The sequence below is a fragment of the Aspergillus brasiliensis genome, assembly GCF_001889945.1.
Source record: "Aspergillus brasiliensis CBS 101740 unplaced genomic scaffold ASPBRscaffold_3, whole genome shotgun sequence".
NCBI lineage: Eukaryota > Fungi > Ascomycota > Eurotiomycetes > Eurotiales > Aspergillaceae > Aspergillus > Aspergillus brasiliensis.
In genome coordinates this window covers 2,184,893-2,203,171 of record NW_027137444.1, presented here as the reverse complement: position 1 = coordinate 2,203,171, position 18,279 = coordinate 2,184,893, and the positions used below count along the sequence as shown (strand labels likewise).

The following is an 18,279-nucleotide window of genomic DNA, read 5'->3' as shown; positions in this document are numbered from 1 at the left end:
CGATATCGGGGTAGAAATATCCCGTGCAAAGTATTTCAAAAGGAGATCGCCTCAATTGATCCCTGTTAGCCGTCTTGTATCTCTGTTGTCCATCTATTCCTCCTTTTTCTAAACAAAAACTCATCATGTCTAAGGTCGCATCTACCTTCTCGCGTATGTGGACACGACCTTGCTTCTGCAGCTCTGTTGCTAACGCAAACCAGGCCTCGTGCGCTTCATCCCCAAGTCGAACCCTTCCAAGGTTCTGATCGGTGAGCCCGTCGATGCCGCAGTGGATGTTGGATTGGCTGTCTACCAGGGCAAGGATGTCGCTGTGCACCCCTTCTCCGGGAGCTCCGTCCTCAACCCCGGCCAGAAGACCGACTCGACCGAGACCATTGAGCGCGTTCTTTCGCCTCTGGCGCAGAGCGAAGTCGGCTCCATCAGATGCATTGGATTGAACGTAGGTAAACGTTGACCACAGCATGGTCGCCTATCGGGTGAACAAGATACTGACCGATCGCGCAGTATGTCTCCCACGCCGCTGAGATGAAGCTGTCTATCCCCGATGTTCCCACTCTTTTCATGAAGCCCTCGACAGCTCTGTCTGACCCCTGGCCCGCCCCGACCATTCTGCCCAAGCTCACCCAGATCGACAACACGGGTGACTACGAGTCGGAGATGGTCATTGTGATTGGTCGCGATGCGAAGGATGTCAGCGAGGAGGAGGCCTTGGACTACGTGCTTGGATATACCGCGGCCAACGATATTTCTAGCCGCACCTACCAGATGAACCAGAGCCAATGGTGCTTCTCCAAGGGATTCGATACCTCCTGCCCGATCGGTATAGCTCGCCTCCATTACTAAAGTGATATTGCGTTTTGTGCTAATAAATGAAACTTCCAGGTCCTGTCCTCGTTTCCGCCGCCCAGATCCCCGATGCTAGCAAGTTCCACATTCGCGGATCGAAGAACGGCAAGGTCCTTCAGGACTGCCCCTTGACGTATGTCTTCTACATATTCTTTGATGGCGCGCATGAAGAAATAAAACTAACTAGCGACTCCGAACAGTGACCTGATCTTCAGCGTGCCCCAGCTCGTCAGCTTCCTGTCCCAGGGCACCACCCTGCCTGCCGGTACTATTATCCTCACCGGTACTCCCCCCGGTGTTGGCGCCGCCAAGAACCCCAAGGAGTTCTTCAAGCACGGTGACGAGTTCGCCGTTGAGCTGCAGCCTCATGTTGGCACCCTTATCACAAAGATTGAGAACCAGGCATGAACATGATAATGGTACTATGAGACGGTGGGGATTTACGGATTATGTTGAGACATACTACAAGAATAGCATAGAGATGTATATACTGTACGGATACCAATGAACAGGTTCATTGTTCCAATACATACGCGCATAAGCCACCTATGTTTGTATAAGCTGGGCGACATGCCCTATGATGCAAGGAGCCATCACATTGTCGCAATATTCCTCCAAGGATGACAACAAACTCAACAGAACGAGGGTGGGAGGCAAACCACCCACATCCACACCCCACGCTGACTAAAATCCCCACAAACAGCCACTTTCAAGCTTTTTACCCAGTACACGTGACACAGCACATGCATGGCAGCTGCTGCAGGCCGGAATAAGACAGGAAGCAAGGGAGAAGAACAAGGCAGCTAGCTGACAAGGAGGAAGAAATATGCCTGAAATCATCACGCCAGAGTTTTAAGAACCTCAGGCACTAAACTACTTAGCAATTCTAAATCACCTAGAAAAACCGTCCTGAAAGCAATTGCCATAATTCAAATAATAACTACGAAGTTAGTCCTCTTCACCGTGTAACTTCTTACCCATCCCTTCAATTCCATCACTCCATGGATGGATAAACGAAACCTGAACTGAAGAATCGAAACCACAGCCAAACCGGACCACGAATTGCCGATTCAACATAGCCCGCGTAGCCAAACACAATCAGTCAACATCTGCAGGAGAGGATAATACCTTATCCTATCGGAATAAATCTATTCCGCTACTAAGCCGAACGCTGCAAATGATCAGTCCGAACCGGAGTTTTGTGGTTAACTTCCGGAAGTAACCTTGCTGCATGCTTGTTCTGCATTCGAGACAGCTTGTAGATCAGTAGTATGATGAGAAGATGTACAAGTCTCTCTCTACACAAACAAGAAGAATAAAAAGCGGATTGAAATAAAAAAGTTGATAATAAGAAACCGCGGTAATCTTCATACTATGTACAATCAATCCCGTGCAAGTCTCCCGGAAACGAGTAGGTCGCGAACCGAAGGCCGTGAATTCTTCCCGAGAGTTGGCAGTCGGGCCAGCCGATCGGGCAGCCGCGCAACACTAACTGCACGGAGTAAGCGTGGCCTGACACTAGCAGCGCAGCAACACACCACTACCATCCGTATCAATTCCCCCTTCGCTTTGCCGATAGTATGGTTTGATGATATCGGACGGGCCATTTTTCGGGGCGAATCGTTTGGCAGCTCTGGAATAAAATCGCTGTGATCCATCGAAATGGTTGGCTACTAGACTAATTAAAATCTCAGGTCGAATTTTTCTTTGTCAAATGTGGGTTTAGTTCCATTCATCCATCCCTAGTATCTACCTCCGAGCTTTTCGGAGGGAGTATATAACTACGGCGGGACCTGGTAGGGATAAAGTCTTTATCCCTTGGGTCTGAAGGTTTCTTTTTTCTTTTTCCCCTTTCGCTTGAGGTCTTTTACTATACTTCTATACTATACTATACTCCTATTGCTAAATTTCTTTTACTTTATACTCAGTTCTTGTTCACTTCGATCAAGGATTGATTTATTCATTGTGTCTTTGTTTGCTTCGCTGCTGTGCGCTCTAATCGTTATGCGTCTATATACATACTCGCCATCTATATCTAACGTCTAGGAGTTCTTTCTAGGCTCGCCAAGTTCGTCTCCGAAAGCAACACGCCAAATCGTCTTCGAAACGAAAAACATACGCAAAGTTGGAATTGAAAGGAGGAAGAATGCAAACGATAATCAAAGGGGATTCGTGTCATCGATTTATTCTTCAATGGACGGACGCCAGCCTCGTCCTTGCCAGTGCACGACCATAGTCGGAATAATACTGACGCCCGCAACGAGCGCCGCACAAATGCCAGCACTTGGTGCTATACCAACGTTCGTGAACATGGATGGGAACCTGAACGATACCGATTAGCGCTTGCCATTTGTGACCAAGAAGAGATGCACACAATACTTACCAGAACGGACCGAGGAATCCCCAGATTTGTCGGACAAACGTGATGTATACTCCGACGCTGCCTGCTTCCTTGTGGTAACAGTCCACTGCATACGTGACAAGAACAGTGGTTACAATCTGATTGCCACCAGCGCAGATGGCGATGCCGACGACCGGCCTTATGTTCCAGTGACCCTCCGTCGACTCCTGGGTGCAGACAAGGAATACAATCAGGCCTACAATGCACAGAACAAAGCCGATGTAACTGAGCCACAGGCGGTGTTCGGGTTCTGGCTTGCGGCGGATTTTCTTTGCACGCAGATTCATCCAGCGATCCGACAACACACCACCAAGCTGCTCACCTAAGAGAGATCCGATGATAGGACCCAGGAACTGAAGTCCCAGCTGTTCAGCATTCAGATCGAACTTGGTCTGCAGCAGATTGGGGATCTCCACGGTCGTCATTACGTTGCCCAGACAGAACACCATGGCGTATGCGGCAGTGGGAATGGCAACACAAGGATGCGTGACCATGCCCAGGGGTCTGAAAAACTCCTTGAACGACAGGGGTGTAGGGTCAATGCGTCGGAGCTGAGCATACTCCCGTACCCAAGCGGGTTGCTCGGGGTTATGGTCGCCTCCAATATACCGGGTCTCCGGACCCAAAAAGAGATACAAGATGAACTGGACACCATTGATCTGTATGTTGGATTTCGGTCAGCGAAAGACTCTTCGTTGCACCAGTAATCCGATTGGGACCATGGGAACACCTACGATTGCCAAGATCCAGTAAATCCATTGGTAGCCCACCCGATATGTAACGAAGCCAAAGATGAAGGGCCCGCTGGGGATTCCCAGCGTAATCAATAGCGTCCATATACCCATGTACCGTGCTCGGTCCTTCTTGAACGTGGTCTCCATTACCACCGCACTTCCGATCGCTTCTGGCCATTAGCACTTATTGTCATGAGAGAATGGAAGTTGCATCTTACCTGAGGCAGGGGAAATGAAGAAAGCTTGCAAAGCCCGACAGACGGCTGTGGACGCATAACTAGTGCTTTTCGCACATCCTACGTTACAGACGAGACTGCAGATTAAGGAAAGGAGGAAGATAGGACGGCGTCCCCAGCGGTTGGACAACGGTTTCCAGAATATAGGTGCTACACCCAGCACTGCAATCTGGATGGAGGTCAAATAACTCGCGTCATTAATCGAAACATTGAACTCAGTCGCAATTCTGGTCTCGATGTCAGTAACCGAAAACAATACGAAGGCTCCAAGAGACCATACGTTTCATAAGCCGGGATGATTCCTGCAGCTGCAAAAGTGCCCATGCACGCATGAAACGCTACTAGGAGAAGATTTGCAATTTTCTAATCCGCGTGGGAAGACAAGGCCGTTAGCATGGTCCCTTGTCCACGAAAACTTTTACGCTCCACAGAAAGATATCCCAACAACACTCACCTTCCACGACGGCCAATTGTAAGGATCTGCAGGATCCATGCTGGGAATAGGATCGAGTTCCAGCGTTCCATGACGTTCCATCAAATAGTCACGGTGTGCCTTGGAAAGGCGAGAAGACACGATGTCGCCATATGTCGATGGGATGCCTGCTTCTGTACTCTCTACAAAGTCGACATCTTCCTTTGCAGGAGTCTGGGCATCCACGTCCGTCCGGGACGGATGCATCTCCATGGCCCCATGCATATCGTGAAAAGAAAAACCCTGAAGTGGTGGGCTTGTTGTGGCGATTCTTTCTGAGACTTAACGACACACTCAAGATATCTGAGAAATGGAGGTTCTCTCAAGAGCCTGAAATGGAAGGGGAAGAATGACAGAGAGAAGGAGGAGATGGGAGGAACCCAAAGTGATGCCTAAGAGGGAAGAGCCGTGCCTCCCTATGCAACTAATCGGTTCACACAAAATATTCCTAACCGGGGGGCAGAGGGTGGGTTCCACGCTCACTGGGGGATTGACCTATCACTGGGGGGCGTTGGTGGTACCCTTCCTGGGGGATGTTCAAACCTGGCAGTGACGAGTCTCGTGAGTCCCGCGTACTGTTGGGGCAACTCGTGGGGAAGATGCGGAGGATTCCCTACGGCACAGTCCAGTCACGAAAGCAATAATGGTCACCGTCACGGTGTTCTGTCATCGAGGATAGCGCAAAATCCGCCCATTGGCCGGACCAAGCCAAAGGGAGTGTATCGCCGCCAGAAGCAATATAGCCGAGGGCCCGACTACGGAGGACCTAGAGGATTTGGAATCCAGAATGGTTCTAGTAGCGACCCATTCGGCCATGTCGGCGCCGGGTTAACTCTTTGGAGTGGATGCGGCCCTTTCGGGGACGAGACATGGTAGACCAATGTTTCGCCTTCAAATCTCGGTTATTCCGCTGACCAGATTCGGCGCCAACTTTGCCGAGTTGAACAAAATACCGACTAAGCAGCCGGCGTCAAGCTATCTGCGGACGATAATTGCTCGGGCAGATCTCAGTGTGTGATGATGATGATCACCGTGTAACCAGGCCTTCATGTCTGCCTGGGGTGAGTGAACTATCAAACATTAGTATCTACCTATTACGCCATACAAGCTTCCTTATGCAGATGTAAGGGGCAAAACAAGCTGTGATTGATCAGTTTGTGGGAAAGAGTGTTTAGGACGCGTCTGCTACGGACTACAGTTGTGCTACTGCTAGTCAAGAACAGATGGGTGCAAATTACCCACACTACTCCGTAGATACGTAGACACTAGACACGGGGTCTGGAGTAAGGAGCGAGTCAGTGGAGTCAATAACGACCCAAGTCCTTTCTCTCCACTCTTTAGTCCATCTCCCAGAGCCGCTATCAAGTGCCGGGCGTGACACGTAAGGAACTTACAGACTTCAAGGTATTTACAAAGCAAATAACCCCGGCCGCCGTGTATCGATACGGTTCTGTGACGTCCACGTGCCAAGAGCCAAGGCAACAGCGTTGCCACCACTTTTTCTGCCCCACAACTCAGGCCGGGCTCCTCCTCTCCAATGTTGACAGTTCCCTCCTTCTCCACGAAGACCCCCTTCTATCCTCCCCCCCTTCCCCCCCCAGTCGGTATCTTATTTGGCTTATCCCTCGTTATCACCACTTTATCGTGGTGTCTGGCTAGCTGGCTGGCCCTTGCTTCGACTCTTGCTAGCTGGGTAACGTGGATGGGTTATGTGTCATTATTAGTGTTGAAATCAACTGGATCTAGATCTATCTATTTTTATGGCTCCCCTAGTCGCCATGCCACAAACCACCACATCATCCCCTACCACAACCACATCGGCGGTCAAGACACTGATCTGCCGCGTTTGCCAAAAGGGCTTTTCTAAGGCAGAACATTTGAGGGTAACTTGCCCCTAGTGCCAATCCCACGGTGTGGAGACATCGCTAATGCTGGCTTGTAGAGACATGAACGTTGTCGTAAGCCTACCGCCATTGTTGATTTCCTTTCCTTGAGCAGGAGTGATCGCCACTGCATTCTACCCTAGTAACTTCTGGGAGGTCATTGATGCAAGTCATGATGGCTAACTTGCCGCGCCTAAGATACGGGGTCGAAGCCATTCATCTGCAAAGAATGTCGGCGACCTTTTGCCCGTCAGGACGCTCTGACCCGCCACGAAAAGCTGCACACCCGCGCGGCCAACGCCAAACAAGCTCAAGTGCAGCAGTCATCCGTACACGTTCCTCCGCAGACGACATCTTTGGATGCTCTGCCTTGGGATGCGAGTCGTGCCCCAGCACCACCCATAGATTCTGCCGCAGCACCCAGTCAGGCATGGGAGACGTCCCAGGCTGAGCAGCATCCGAGTCTGCAGCATGCAGCCTCCGATCTCGACTTTGCCCTGATTTGGCCCGACTCAGAGGATTTATTCCAAAGTATCATGTCATCCGATGCAACCGACCAGTGGCAGATGCCCTTGGGTGCTCTGCCCTTCCCGCCTGTTGTGCAAGATGTCAATGGTATGAATTTTGGGTCACCGAATTCGTTCGACGATAGAGGGTCGTCAATAGGCACTATTCCCTCAGGTGGAAGCCACCAGGCCGTACGTGACGTTACTGAGATGGTGACGAGTTCGGTGAGTTTCCCTCAGGCTTCTTGGTCTTGCCACCCGTTACTGATCTTCTTAAAATTACTAGTCATCAAGTGTCACAGCTGCAGTCAAAGCGACATCGATAACATCAGTCTTCTTAGATGAATGTCTGCATATGTTCTTCGTGCGGTTTATCCCCACGTTTCCAGTACTACATCGAGCAACTTTCGTGTTCCGCGAGTGTACCCATCCTCTCCTTCTCAATGCTATGGCATTGGGGTCGTTATACCTGGGACCGAAAGATTCTGTAGCTAAGGGGGAGGCTCTATGGCGCTTAGCACATACTGCTATTGCAACATCTGTAAGTATGGTGACGCCCGCTCTGATACCGATATGCTTACATTCGTCTAGTGGCAATCGTTGATCACACACCGAGGCCCTTATGATGCCTGTAAGGGTGTACAACTCCTCATCACAGCTCTTCTTGGCCAGATATACGGTGCTCTGTCGAAGGTGAGTTGTCGTGTGACGTCTATGATTTCACCATCCCTAATCAGTTACCTCTTGTAGAACCGCGTTATCCGCACAACAAGTCAAGTCTTCCGCCCGCTCGGCTTCCTTTGGGCAAGACACTGTGGGATGCTGGATGCCGATCCCTTTCCAATTGAGAATGTCCCTTTTCCATCGGCGTCCAGCACAGAAAAGGAGTACAAGTGGCGCACATGGGCAGCCCGAGAGATTCAACAACGCGCGTTACTCGCATATCATATATTAGATGGCCTCGTTGCGCAGATGTCTGGTGATAGTGCATCGACCCGGCATGTTGCCAACCCTTTGCATCTTCCCAACAGTGAAGCTGCCTTCGATGCCGGTAATGTCGATGAATGGATCGCTGTCATGCGCACTCAGAAGGTGGAACAGCCATCCTTCCGGTTGGTGTTCCGTTCCCTCTTCCCTCCCATTGGAAGCTTTCGACCCCTAGACTTCCAATTTTCTGCCTTTGCATTACGCGTTGTCCTAGAAGGTCTACAGTCTCTTGTTTCGGATTCAGATGAAAGTGATCTTGCTGCCGTGGGGGTTCCCGGCCGCTCTGATGTCCGGAGAGCATTGGCTCAAGTACATGAAACTATTACCATGAGTATCCATCTATCTGCACCAGAGCGTCTTGAGGTTCTTCTGCGTTGGCATACTATATGTCTCGACACTATGATCAACTCCACGGTTCTTTGCAGGCATGTCTGTTCTCGCTATGACATCCCCCAACATGTTTCTGGGGGGTCTCGGGCTATCAAGCCTGGGTTCGACATGACCAAATGGGTCAATACTGAGGATGCGCGTCGTGCCTTGCTGCACGCTATTGCGATTCAAGATATTGTCGAACAACTCCCCCGAGGCAGGGCCCATGTTATCCATATGCCAAGCTCCTTATTCTCGGCCACGACGATATACGTTGTCTTCTCTCTTGCTGGTGTGGCAAATATTCATCTTCCACGTACGATTGTCTGGCAGGATGCCCTCCTTTCGCGCTCTGATCTGAACCTTGGATGCGAGAACATTCGCCCCTCGACTGGTTCTGAAACGCGACGCTTCGTCGAGGAGGGACGGACTGACTCACCTCCTGGCATGGGAGCGGTGCGCAATTTGTTGTATGAGATGAACTCGCTGCAGAAGTTGTTCCGCTGCATGTTCTCCCAGTGGGGCATTGCGTATGATATGGAGGAGATCATTGATCAGTGGATCACTCTCTGCCACTAGGTGGTATTTGATTCGCATGTACAGCGTGGCTTTTTCCTGTCTAGCATTTTTGGCGTCAGGTCCTGGAGACCATATGATCATATAGAGGCTTGGTTTGCGACTTGGGTCATGTATAGATAAATGAAGGCTTTACGTGGGAAGGAGTCTGGCCCAAACTTCCCTTAGAGACACCAGCATCCACACTAGAATTGTTCATAGGAGGCCTAGTTAGTCCACTGGACCATAACCGCGCTCAGTGTCCTACAGTTCCCAGTTGCCTGATCCGCCTGGCACCTAGTCCCCATAGACACCCACATCCCCATCGCTTGCCGCTGCCGTCCCCACGTCGACTCCCCACAGCACGACTTGTCTCTCAACTACTCCTTCCACAGCACTTCTTTTCTTGCAGCACCAATTCCCCTCTCTCCACAATCCCAGGCTTTAACGATCTTTGGCTCATGATCGACGCTTTCAGATTCTCATTGTTACGCTATGGTGCTATCCTACACGTCTCCCCATGGGGATATGCACTCCACCGTCCCACAAGCTGAGATGTTGCACGATGCCACTTAGTCTAGGAAGCTCAGGCGCTAGTACTGAACGTTCCGGTCCACTTCTCTCAGCGCCTGTTACTGTGCAGTAACCAAGTCAAGCAAGTTTGTTTCAGTTAGATGCCAGAATCCTTGCTAGTCTACCATGTATGCGTTCCCCCCTTCCTTCCCCCAATGTCCGATTCTTTCGAGCAGTCGAAAGATTGCAGACCTCACCTGTGTTACCCCTTAATTCCACCCAATATACTCAGAACTAGCCTGAGCCTTCCCTGTTCTGTTAATCTAAGACACTGACACTGACTTCTTCGCAATATTCAGAGCTGCCATTATTCGTTTCATATTGCCAATTCGTTTGCACACAATGTCCCAAAATCTGTTACGACTGACCACGGGCTTCTTGACCACAATCCTGGGGGCCTTGGAGTGCTGGTCGACGGCACTCCATACAAGCAGGTGTATGATTTGGCATCTCACCTGTGCGATTCCGCCAATGCATGCTTTCCGGACGGGCAGGGCTGCAGACGCATTTCGCTCTGCTGCAGGACTATGATTTCCCTCACCACAACGGAGAACAGTCCGTGTGCCATCAACGAAGGAGTCAAACATCCAGATATCAAATGGCGCAGATGGACAGGATACGCTACATCACGTTTCTCGTGCCCCGAATAATGTTGCACCTAGACTATATCTATGATATCGTTCGGAACACCTACAGTAAGATTGACACTCCGCAAATTCCCGATCCCCAACGAAGCTCCCGTTGTCTTTGGTACGTACTGTCCATGTATAAAGCTCGGGTGTAGACTGCCCAAACAATGCATCGTGCCAGACCCGAACACACCAACGATCTAGCAGTGGGATAGTAGGTTCTTGATCGACTTGTCCACGCAACAGGTCAAGGTGCGCGTTGGCACCCCACACGTATGATGCCAGGGACAAGTACCCTGCAGCATAGGTGATTTCGTCGTAAGAATTGGGCCTCGAGTCTGGAAGTTGGCCTAAGGCTGGCGATCATAGCTGCACGCACCGTACAGTGCATCCTCTTGGAGTGCCCGGGCGTGGCCCAAAGTATCAAATGCACATACCGATCAGCATACTCATTTATCCCGGTTGACTATCGTGTAAGATATTCACGGTTGGCATCTTGAGAGCTGACTGCTGCTTTTGTTGCATACCAGAAGCCATCCGCCAGCCGCTCACAGAGATATGCCTCGAATGAAGGGAATTTTGTTTGTTGAACTGGCCGGTCTTTGCGGGCTCTTGTTAGCAGAACACTGTTAAGGGCAGGCCCGGCCCAAGAGGCAAAAGGCTTGGAGCAACAATCGTAAGTTCCGCCAACAGCTTCTTGATCAGATTGCGACTGGAGCTCATTTATCATGCTCCAGCGAAGGATCGGGCCAGGTAGGCCGGTAGCCTGGCCTGGCCCTTTCATGATTGAGGAGACATAGAAGGTCGCCATACCCTTGATATAAGGCCCTAGATCTTCGTACCCAGGGGGAAATTGCACCCCAGGAGAATCACAGAGCGACGTCAGACCTTTGCGGAACGAGCTGTTCAAGTCCCCTTCAACACCAGCCACAGTCCTAGAGTCATTCATACCTGCCAGATCGAGGCTAAAGTGACGTGTTATTTCTGGGTAACATTACACAGCATAATTCTTCTAACCCTTACTTGTGAAGGATTTCACTACCCTCCCAGGGCCAAGTGCATCAACGGAGGGGAATAAAAAAGGTCCCGGAAGGGGAAAAGAAAGACACAAAGAGAGAGAGAGAGAGAAAGAATTTTAGTCCCAGGATGTATCCTCGCAGATGCTCGATCTCTCGACCCATGAGTAGTACTTACATACATACAAGTCAACCTTAAAATCACCTACCAAGCAATCCCCCTAATCAATTTCCACTTTAAATGGAGTATCATATGTAAGGCGTACCATCCTGCCACCTCTTCCATGCGGGAAACTTCTGTGACAATCATGGATGGTGACAATGCTAGCATACTACTATATAGGACGACTACATACAGATGATGTTAATCGATTGGAGAGATCTAGCAGAATACCGTTTACATGAAGTAAGGGAGGATGATTGGTGTGATACAGACGCAATCACATCCTGAAATAGTCAGGTGCTTTTGGGCCTATTGGGAGGGTGGTGAGATGTTTGCATGGGGCTGTTGTGGGGGTGGGGAGTGGGCAGTTGGGTTTATTACGTGGGACTCATTTCCGGGGATTGTGCTAGAGTAACCACAGTCACATCTCACTGTACAGAGGGGGTCAGTAGTTGGTCATTTCCATCTTTGGTGTTGCTAAGAAAGCATAATCCGAGTAAAACCAAGTTTTGTCCATTCTATTCATCCTATGCATGCTGTATGTGCAGTAATTAACAACATTAAAAACAAAGAAAAATGCAAATATGCTCACTCCAGTAAGGAAAATCAAACAATAACCGACATGAAGGCGTAATATCCGGGGCTCCGATGCAAAGGGTATCTCTAGGGCATTCTGCTGCTCATGAGAACAATGAAGATATGAGTCAATGATGATGATGATGCAAGCGGACAGAGCAACAAGGGGAGACAATAAGACGAGCAAATTCGAAACCAATAAGGACACAGAACCACCCATAAAGACGATGCGTAACAATCAATGTGCAAAAAACTCGCTAAATGCTGAATATGTGGTGAAATCAGTTCGGGTTTTGATCTTGAATTGCCGGTTCGTCCATTCGGATCAAAGCCTTTGCAACTGCCACTCCGACATCTTTGAAAAGATCGCGCATGATGGCTTCGCAGCTCCCAGGGGCGTCCTGCTGTTTTGCGCCCTGGGCCCGGAATCGAGCAGATAGCCGGTCGATCAGTTTGCCGAACGTGCTTTCGAAGTAAGACTCGACAAGCTTCCTTTTCAGGTGGGCGTTGTCAACGTGTTCCTCAGCGTAAGGACTGTCAGAAGGGTGGATCGCGGGGTCTACACGCATACGCTGAGCAGGACGCTCAGCAAAGGAATCGTCTAGTTCGCGAGGCCTTTTCGTCCCTTGTAAGGGATTGTTTAGTGCAAGAGAGGGCTGATGGGGTGGTTGAGACAAATAGGCCTCAGCCGGGTCCGAATTTCCATAGGGACCAAACTCAGGCTGCTCTTCGCCAACCTTAGTTTTCGGAGGCACCAATCGGCGCTCCCGCCGAACTTTCGAGCGAGACATCCAGTCCGCCAGAGGATCGACATACCCCGTCCATGTTCTCATGGATTCCATGTCCTCCAGCGGCGGAAGACTTTTCAGCCAGATCCAAACCCGCTCAATTTTTGTTGATGTCTGTACCAAGCCCTGCTCGGGGATCATCCGGACGGGCTCCAAGACCTGCGGAGGTTCTATTTTGGCGGGTAGCGCAGCGGACGCCACAAGCGGTGCTTTGATCGTCTCGGGCCGAGGCGTGTTGTATTTAGCCAACCAAGAAGTCAGTAGGTCCCAGACTTCAGCGTCAATGTCTACGCCCGGATACGGATCACCGTTCACAAATGCCTCCCAGTGGGCCTTTCGCTTCGAGATGTAGGTCTGGATACGTCGGCGACATGATTGCCACGAATAGCGACGGCCAGTTTGCAATTCGAGTTTGTTGGAGATCTTGATCCAGAAGGACTTCGGATGGCTGTGGGCATCGTCATCGTTCATGGAAGCCGCACATAAATTAACCAGGCACACCTGCTCGGGAACGCTGAGCTGTTTCCCCCGGCCGGTGAACGGAACGGTCAGTATCGGGAGTGAATCTATCGGGGTAGATTGATCCAACGAGGCCGACGGCTGGTGAATGGCGATGAGGGCTGCTTTGGAGGCAGGAGGAGAGGGGTGGTTTGGAGATTGCGGTGTGCTACCCCATTGATCATGGTCGGGCCGCATGGGATTGGGAGAGAATAGGGTGGTGGTAGCAGGGCGGTTCATGGCTCAATGGGCGGCGGAGTGGGGGTGCCGGATCCTCGTGGAAGCGAACGAAGAAGCCAGCAGCGCCCAGAAAGGCCTTTCACAGTAGAGGTAGGAGAGAGGGAGAGAGGGAGGGAGGGAGGGGAGAAGATATAGAAGGGAGGGAAGGCGAAAATGAAGGCGAAGATGCGGGCGAAAAAAGAGGCAAAACCCGCAAAAGGGAAGCGGAAGAGGAAGAGGAAGAGGGAAAAGGCGACGCCCGCACCGCGTCCGCGTCAGCCCACGTGATCGGCAGTTGGGTACGAACAATTCCCTGATTCCTGGCATGGCATGATGGCCGGTCGGGTTTTGCCCCCTTTCGTCCCCCTCTTGGCCTTTGATCAGACGAGCGGAAGTAGTATGGTTTTAAATGCTTCTATACAGGCAATTGCACCGGATTACTTATAAGCCCTGAATAGGAAAAATGGGGAATAAGAAGGATAAAAAAAGGAGAAGCACCAAAATGGTTAAAGCCGACGGAGTACTCTGGTCGGACCGCGTATCATATTACCGCATTGGGGGATCGCCTCGTGATCTGCCCTCGAGTCCATCTTGGGAGGGAAAAAAGGGAATAAAATAAAGAAAAAAAAAAGGCAAATTTCAAGCCCCATCAACTCCACACTCTTCTCTTTTCTTCCATCTCTTCGTCCTCTTTCTCCCTCACACTTACTCAGCTGCTATACACGTCTACCTCGGCTTGTTTCACACTCTAACCAACTGCTTAGTGCCTCTCCGCATTGATCTCCCTCCGGAAGGGTTATCCACCCGTTCCGCTCGACGGATCCGTTCAGCCGACGCGCTTCTATGCATTCATTCCAACTCATCGTGTTGAGAGCTATGAGCTATGCTGGATTGCCCTGGATTGCTTCGGCTCCGGCGGGCAGATCTTTCTTTCGCTACCCCCTGCCATGGAGAGGCTAGTGTTTAGTGCCCGGGTAATTAATTAATTGAGGTTCAGACTTCAGCCGATGATCTTCGTTAGTGCGTTGCGCGAACCCATGGCTGCCTCTCCGCCATGAGCCGTGATTTGTCAAATTCGCGTGCGGTTAAGGTGGTACATCTGGTACATGTGAACCTACCGTGAGTGCTTCGTCCATGTCATTCGGCCTGTGGGGTAATCCAGACTCCTCTGATCCCTTACGTTGGAGCAACGTTCAGGTCAAAAAGGCTCTCCCACCCCTCGTGCCTGTCCTCGCAAGCCAAGCATTGAAATTCTCCCCAAATTCCCTATTCCCCCTTATCACTCTCCGACTAGTCATTCTCCTCTATATACACCCCTACTTGGCGGCTATACGTGCACTCAAGCAAGGATGTCATCACGGGAACGACCCAACCTGCTGGATGTGGTTTCTTCTTTGTCCTCGGTACCGGGGACGCGGAACCAATATGCCGTGAAGATTACACGGGACTGGTGTACCCAACAGTACGTCTGTTTGACAGCCGCATCCTTGCTCCATCACTCGACGGGCTGAGTTGACCAGAGCAGCTCTGTCCTTGGGGGGTTCTCGACAGCGGTTATGCTGGCCGCCGGGCAAAGGTTCCTTGACCAGGAACTGGGCATCGGCCGATATCCCGACCCCGTTCATGCGTTCGTCCAGTTTCTACACATGGTTCATCCTGGCCCGTCGATTATCACTTGCACGCTCCTACGAGTGTCCAAGAAACAATCCGTCCTACAAGTTGAACTAGCACGTGCCCCTAAGCCGGGAGAGGACTCCGACTCCTATCCAACCACTACGCTCGGTATTTTCACGTACGGCGATCTTCGCAAAGAACAGGGCTTGACACAAGAGACGCGGCCGGTTATCACTCGACCACCCCCCGACCGGCTAACCGAATGCGTTACCATCGATGACCCCGTAGTCAATTCGACTCCTGTGACCGCGAAGATGAACTGGGTTGCGCCACGATCTTCACAAGGGCTTTGGGGCCACCGCCTTGGCGGCCACAACCGCGAGGTTTGGCTGTCCTTCCGCGACGGCTCCAAACTATCGGACGTGTTACATCTAGCATATCTTTCAGACCTGGTAAGCGGTTCTTCCCAGCCCTCTTCTTCTTCTACTTGTGCTAATATGCCGCGTGCGGTCAGCCCCTGCAGCCCCCAGCGACGCATATTCCAGATTTTTACGCTAAATATGCGATCTCCACCCTGTGTCTGTCGATCGAGTTCAAGAGGCGGCCCGACCCGTCCACCGACTGGGTCATGATCCGCTCCAACTCGAACAAGGTCTCCAATGGCCGATACGATGCTGCTTTGCAGCTACTCGACGAGAAGGGGAATCTTCTCGCCTTGAGCAATCATGTTGTGTTTACCTCGGACCTGAAGCCCCGGCCGGCTCGGTTGTGATGGAGTGGGGGCGTGGGTCTGCCGTAGTTCAGCTTAGCGTTGGTTTTATCGGTAACTGGAGTATGCGATAATCAAATCATAAGCGGAGTGTTTGATTCAAGGATAATGTGGATGTACATTGATTTCTTAGTCCAATGGCTTACCAGCGCAAATGGGCTATCTGGGACTACTAGTCCACCCTCGGTGAGGGATACACTTGGTTTTCACCCGTTCCTAACTTACTATCCATCCATACCAGTAGAGCATCAGATCTAATGATTATCTATGGTCAGCCCAGAGACTGTTCAGCTAAGTAGTTTCTGGACATACTGGGTTAAGTATTACAACTATACTACTTTACAACATTGTAGTATAGTATACCGTACCACTACAATCGTGAAATAAAGAAGGATCTGGCATCTTATCTTGGAATTTCTGAATAAGTCGATATGCTGTGGTATATACTTTTCGATTGTGAGTGTCTGTCGATGAGATACGTGACGATACGTACTAGTATCAAAACTTCGGGTCATAGTGCAGTGTGGTTTATTTTTACCTACTAATGAAAAGCATGTTCAAGTAGGTGTAAAGTAGGATAGTACTAGGACTGATTGGAGCAGCGACTGAACAACATAAATATTAAGTGTCTTGTGCTAACAGAGAAAATAATCTACTAGATATAAAGTGACTAGATACAGAAAGAGTATTGCCGGGCATGACTGAAAGACAACCGCCAGTAGAACAGCAGTTCTATAGTCGAAAGCAAAGAAAGACCAGACGATAGAATGAATATACGATGAAAGGAAGGGAGTTTCTTCCAAGATTGGCAGCAATATCTTAGCCTCAATTGTCATGCAACTTCTGCATATAAATCATCTATGTCATATCCTGAGCTGCTGCTTTGAGGGAAGCCACCTATGGTAGATAGGCCGAAAGTGGCGCTGCTTCTGCTGAAGATGTTTGATGTTGGTCTTGATGGAGTAGGGTTCGTTTCAGTACCGGGTGCTTCATTGGAGCTTAGGAAGCGACTGTGTTCGCGCTCTCGCTTGAACTTCGGTCCACCCCCATTGCTGATGCCAACACTGCCATAAGACGGAAAGGTCGACACAGAGTCATAAAAAATCTCAGCTTTACTCGTCGCAAGTGGCGGGGGCGAAGGGGCCATTTCGATAATCTCAACATCACTCCCGTCTGGAGCAGCTGTCATTGTTGAGATGTGCGCAGGCCTGAATTCCACTTTGACAGTAGGCTTGACATCAGTGTTCTCGTCAACGAGAACGTCATCCTCCAAGGAGATGGCGTCCATGATAGAAGTCCCCGCTCTGCTTGAACCCGCACCATTTCTGGTTGGCGTTTTTATGGCGGTCGTTTTGGGAGTAGATTTTCTTCGAGACGAGGATGAGGGAGGCTTTTGGATTCCATTGCGGCCCACTCGTGGGGTCCGGGGTGTAGGAGAGGATGTAATGGCAGTAGATGATTTTCGTCCTTTTGCAAGAGGGACATCTGCGATGCCTCGTTCGATGGCTTCCAGCCGAAGTTGTTCGGCGAGGGCATGGCATCTGCGCAAGCGGTTTTGTATGGCATCGTACGTAGCTTCTTGACCGAAGTATCTAGCCATAGCCTGATAGTCCAGCTGGGTGTGTGTAAGTAGGATGGAGCAATTGGGGATGAAGGGATTCTACCTTGAGGCTGGGATGGGCTACTATGAGAGCCGCAAAGAGACGGTCGGCCGACTCGGGCTGCTTCCAGTTAACCATATTGTCTGATTCAGGTGGTGAGAATTGTGTCGTGGAAATTGGATGCTAATGGCCAGAAATGAGAAAGTTAAGACGATTGGAGTAAGGTTCGCTTGTATAAAGCAAAGTTAATCAAGACTTGTAGAAATAATGCCTGAGAATGTGTTGAAGCAACAAACACTTCGAGTCTCCAGACAGGTAGTGAATGTCGAGACATGATGGCCACTCTTCGGACCACAGCTACTACTGTCAGTCAAGCAGAGGATCAAGCGACAGGTCACAAATGTCCACAGACTCTGAGATTAGTGACTTGACTTTTATTGAGCTGACAGGCCATGCTCGGCAGATTCTGGGGGAGGGAGAGTACCTCTCTCTCTCAACTTCTGTGGAAGACTGTAGTATTCCACTGAGCCAGTGGACAGGGATGAAAGGAGACTGAGTCGAGCTGAGAAAGAAGTTGATGTGTAGATTTTACACAAGCGGGGAAGAGAGGCCAACTGGTCGCACAGAATTCCCATTGCAACACAAAATCAGATCCATCATTTGGAACAGTCGATAGAACAGATTTTGCTCTGAAACAAGTCTGCGCCTGATCCACAGCCGGTTCTCGGGGAAATATTCGTGCAGCATCCGCTGCAGCCAGGGAGTACATGCAGGAACATCCACCGTGATGACAGGGATCAACCGTTTGGACTAACACCAGGCAAGAGATCTGCATCACCGA

The 18,279-nt window shown here is 50.5% G+C and overlaps 8 protein-coding genes across 8 annotated transcripts; 4 read left to right on the top strand and 4 right to left on the bottom strand.

Annotated features, from left to right (window-relative positions):
- The first annotated feature begins 3 nt into the window (after nucleotides 1-3).
- On the top strand, nucleotides 4-1,376 carry ASPBRDRAFT_466186 (fumarylacetoacetate hydrolase family protein). Its single transcript, XM_067625676.1, has 5 exons — nucleotides 4-153; nucleotides 204-442; nucleotides 508-823; nucleotides 886-982; nucleotides 1,050-1,376. Exons 1-5 carry the CDS (start codon nucleotides 126-128, stop codon nucleotides 1,255-1,257), a joined length of 888 nt encoding a protein of 295 aa, XP_067482153.1. The 5' UTR covers nucleotides 4-125; the 3' UTR covers nucleotides 1,258-1,376.
- Nucleotides 1,377-3,032: 1,656 nt separating this feature from the next.
- ASPBRDRAFT_73154 (putative MFS transporter) lies at nucleotides 3,033-4,917 on the bottom strand (the record flags this gene model as incomplete). The annotated part of the gene is made up of 6 exons (XM_067629203.1): nucleotides 3,033-3,171; nucleotides 3,233-3,909; nucleotides 3,985-4,151; nucleotides 4,203-4,447; nucleotides 4,501-4,583; nucleotides 4,675-4,917. 6 exons carry the CDS (start codon nucleotides 4,915-4,917, stop codon nucleotides 3,033-3,035), a joined length of 1,554 nt encoding a protein of 517 aa, XP_067482152.1.
- A 1,553-nt stretch (nucleotides 4,918-6,470) lies between these two features.
- ASPBRDRAFT_193592 (C2H2 type zinc finger domain protein) lies at nucleotides 6,471-9,016 on the top strand (the record flags this gene model as incomplete). Its single annotated transcript, XM_067620642.1, has 6 exons — nucleotides 6,471-6,575; nucleotides 6,635-6,650; nucleotides 6,774-7,306; nucleotides 7,368-7,622; nucleotides 7,673-7,774; nucleotides 7,832-9,016. The coding sequence occupies 6 exons, from the start codon at nucleotides 6,471-6,473 to the stop codon at nucleotides 9,014-9,016; spliced, it is 2,196 nt and encodes a 731-aa protein (XP_067482151.1).
- A 1,644-nt stretch (nucleotides 9,017-10,660) lies between these two features.
- ASPBRDRAFT_193591 (uncharacterized protein) lies at nucleotides 10,661-11,143 on the bottom strand (the record flags this gene model as incomplete). The annotated part of the gene is made up of 1 exon (XM_067620641.1): nucleotides 10,661-11,143. One exon carries the CDS (start codon nucleotides 11,141-11,143, stop codon nucleotides 10,661-10,663), a length of 483 nt encoding a protein of 160 aa, XP_067482150.1.
- A 1,087-nt stretch (nucleotides 11,144-12,230) lies between these two features.
- ASPBRDRAFT_193590 (uncharacterized protein) lies at nucleotides 12,231-13,475 on the bottom strand (the record flags this gene model as incomplete). Its single annotated transcript, XM_067620640.1, has 1 exon — nucleotides 12,231-13,475. The coding sequence occupies one exon, from the start codon at nucleotides 13,473-13,475 to the stop codon at nucleotides 12,231-12,233; it is 1,245 nt and encodes a 414-aa protein (XP_067482149.1).
- A 1,031-nt stretch (nucleotides 13,476-14,506) lies between these two features.
- Nucleotides 14,507-15,049, top strand: ASPBRDRAFT_40134 (uncharacterized protein). Its single transcript, XM_067624285.1, has 2 exons — nucleotides 14,507-14,573; nucleotides 14,652-15,049. Exon 2 carries the CDS (start codon nucleotides 14,804-14,806, stop codon nucleotides 14,963-14,965), a length of 162 nt encoding a protein of 53 aa, XP_067482148.1. The 5' UTR covers nucleotides 14,507-14,573; nucleotides 14,652-14,803; the 3' UTR covers nucleotides 14,966-15,049.
- On the top strand, nucleotides 15,011-15,840 carry ASPBRDRAFT_118633 (thioesterase family protein; the record flags this gene model as incomplete). Its single annotated transcript, XM_067617186.1, has 2 exons — nucleotides 15,011-15,520; nucleotides 15,583-15,840. 2 exons carry the CDS (start codon nucleotides 15,011-15,013, stop codon nucleotides 15,838-15,840), a joined length of 768 nt encoding a protein of 255 aa, XP_067482147.1.
- Nucleotides 15,841-16,669: 829 nt separating this feature from the next.
- Nucleotides 16,670-17,576, bottom strand: ASPBRDRAFT_52882 (uncharacterized protein; the record flags this gene model as incomplete). Its single annotated transcript, XM_067626965.1, has 2 exons — nucleotides 16,670-17,452; nucleotides 17,502-17,576. The coding sequence occupies 2 exons, from the start codon at nucleotides 17,574-17,576 to the stop codon at nucleotides 16,670-16,672; spliced, it is 858 nt and encodes a 285-aa protein (XP_067482146.1).
- Nucleotides 17,577-18,279: the final 703 nt, after the last annotated feature.

What these genes read in the sequence shown, in the direction of transcription:
- ASPBRDRAFT_40134 (XM_067624285.1), top strand. Translation starts at nt 14,804, where the DNA reads ATGTCATCACGGGAACGACCCAACCTGCTGGATGTGGTTTCTTCTTTG.
- ASPBRDRAFT_466186 (XM_067625676.1), top strand. Translation starts at nt 126, where the DNA reads ATGTCTAAGGTCGCATCTACCTTCTCGC. An exon ending in TCAGATGCATTGGATTGAAC is followed by an intron (nt 443 to 507) that starts GTAGGTAAACGT and finishes CCGATCGCGCAG; the next exon opens with TATGTCTCCCACGCCGCTGA. An exon ending in CTTCAGGACTGCCCCTTGAC is followed by an intron (nt 983 to 1,049) that starts GTATGTCTTCTA and finishes GACTCCGAACAG; the next exon opens with TGACCTGATCTTCAGCGTGC.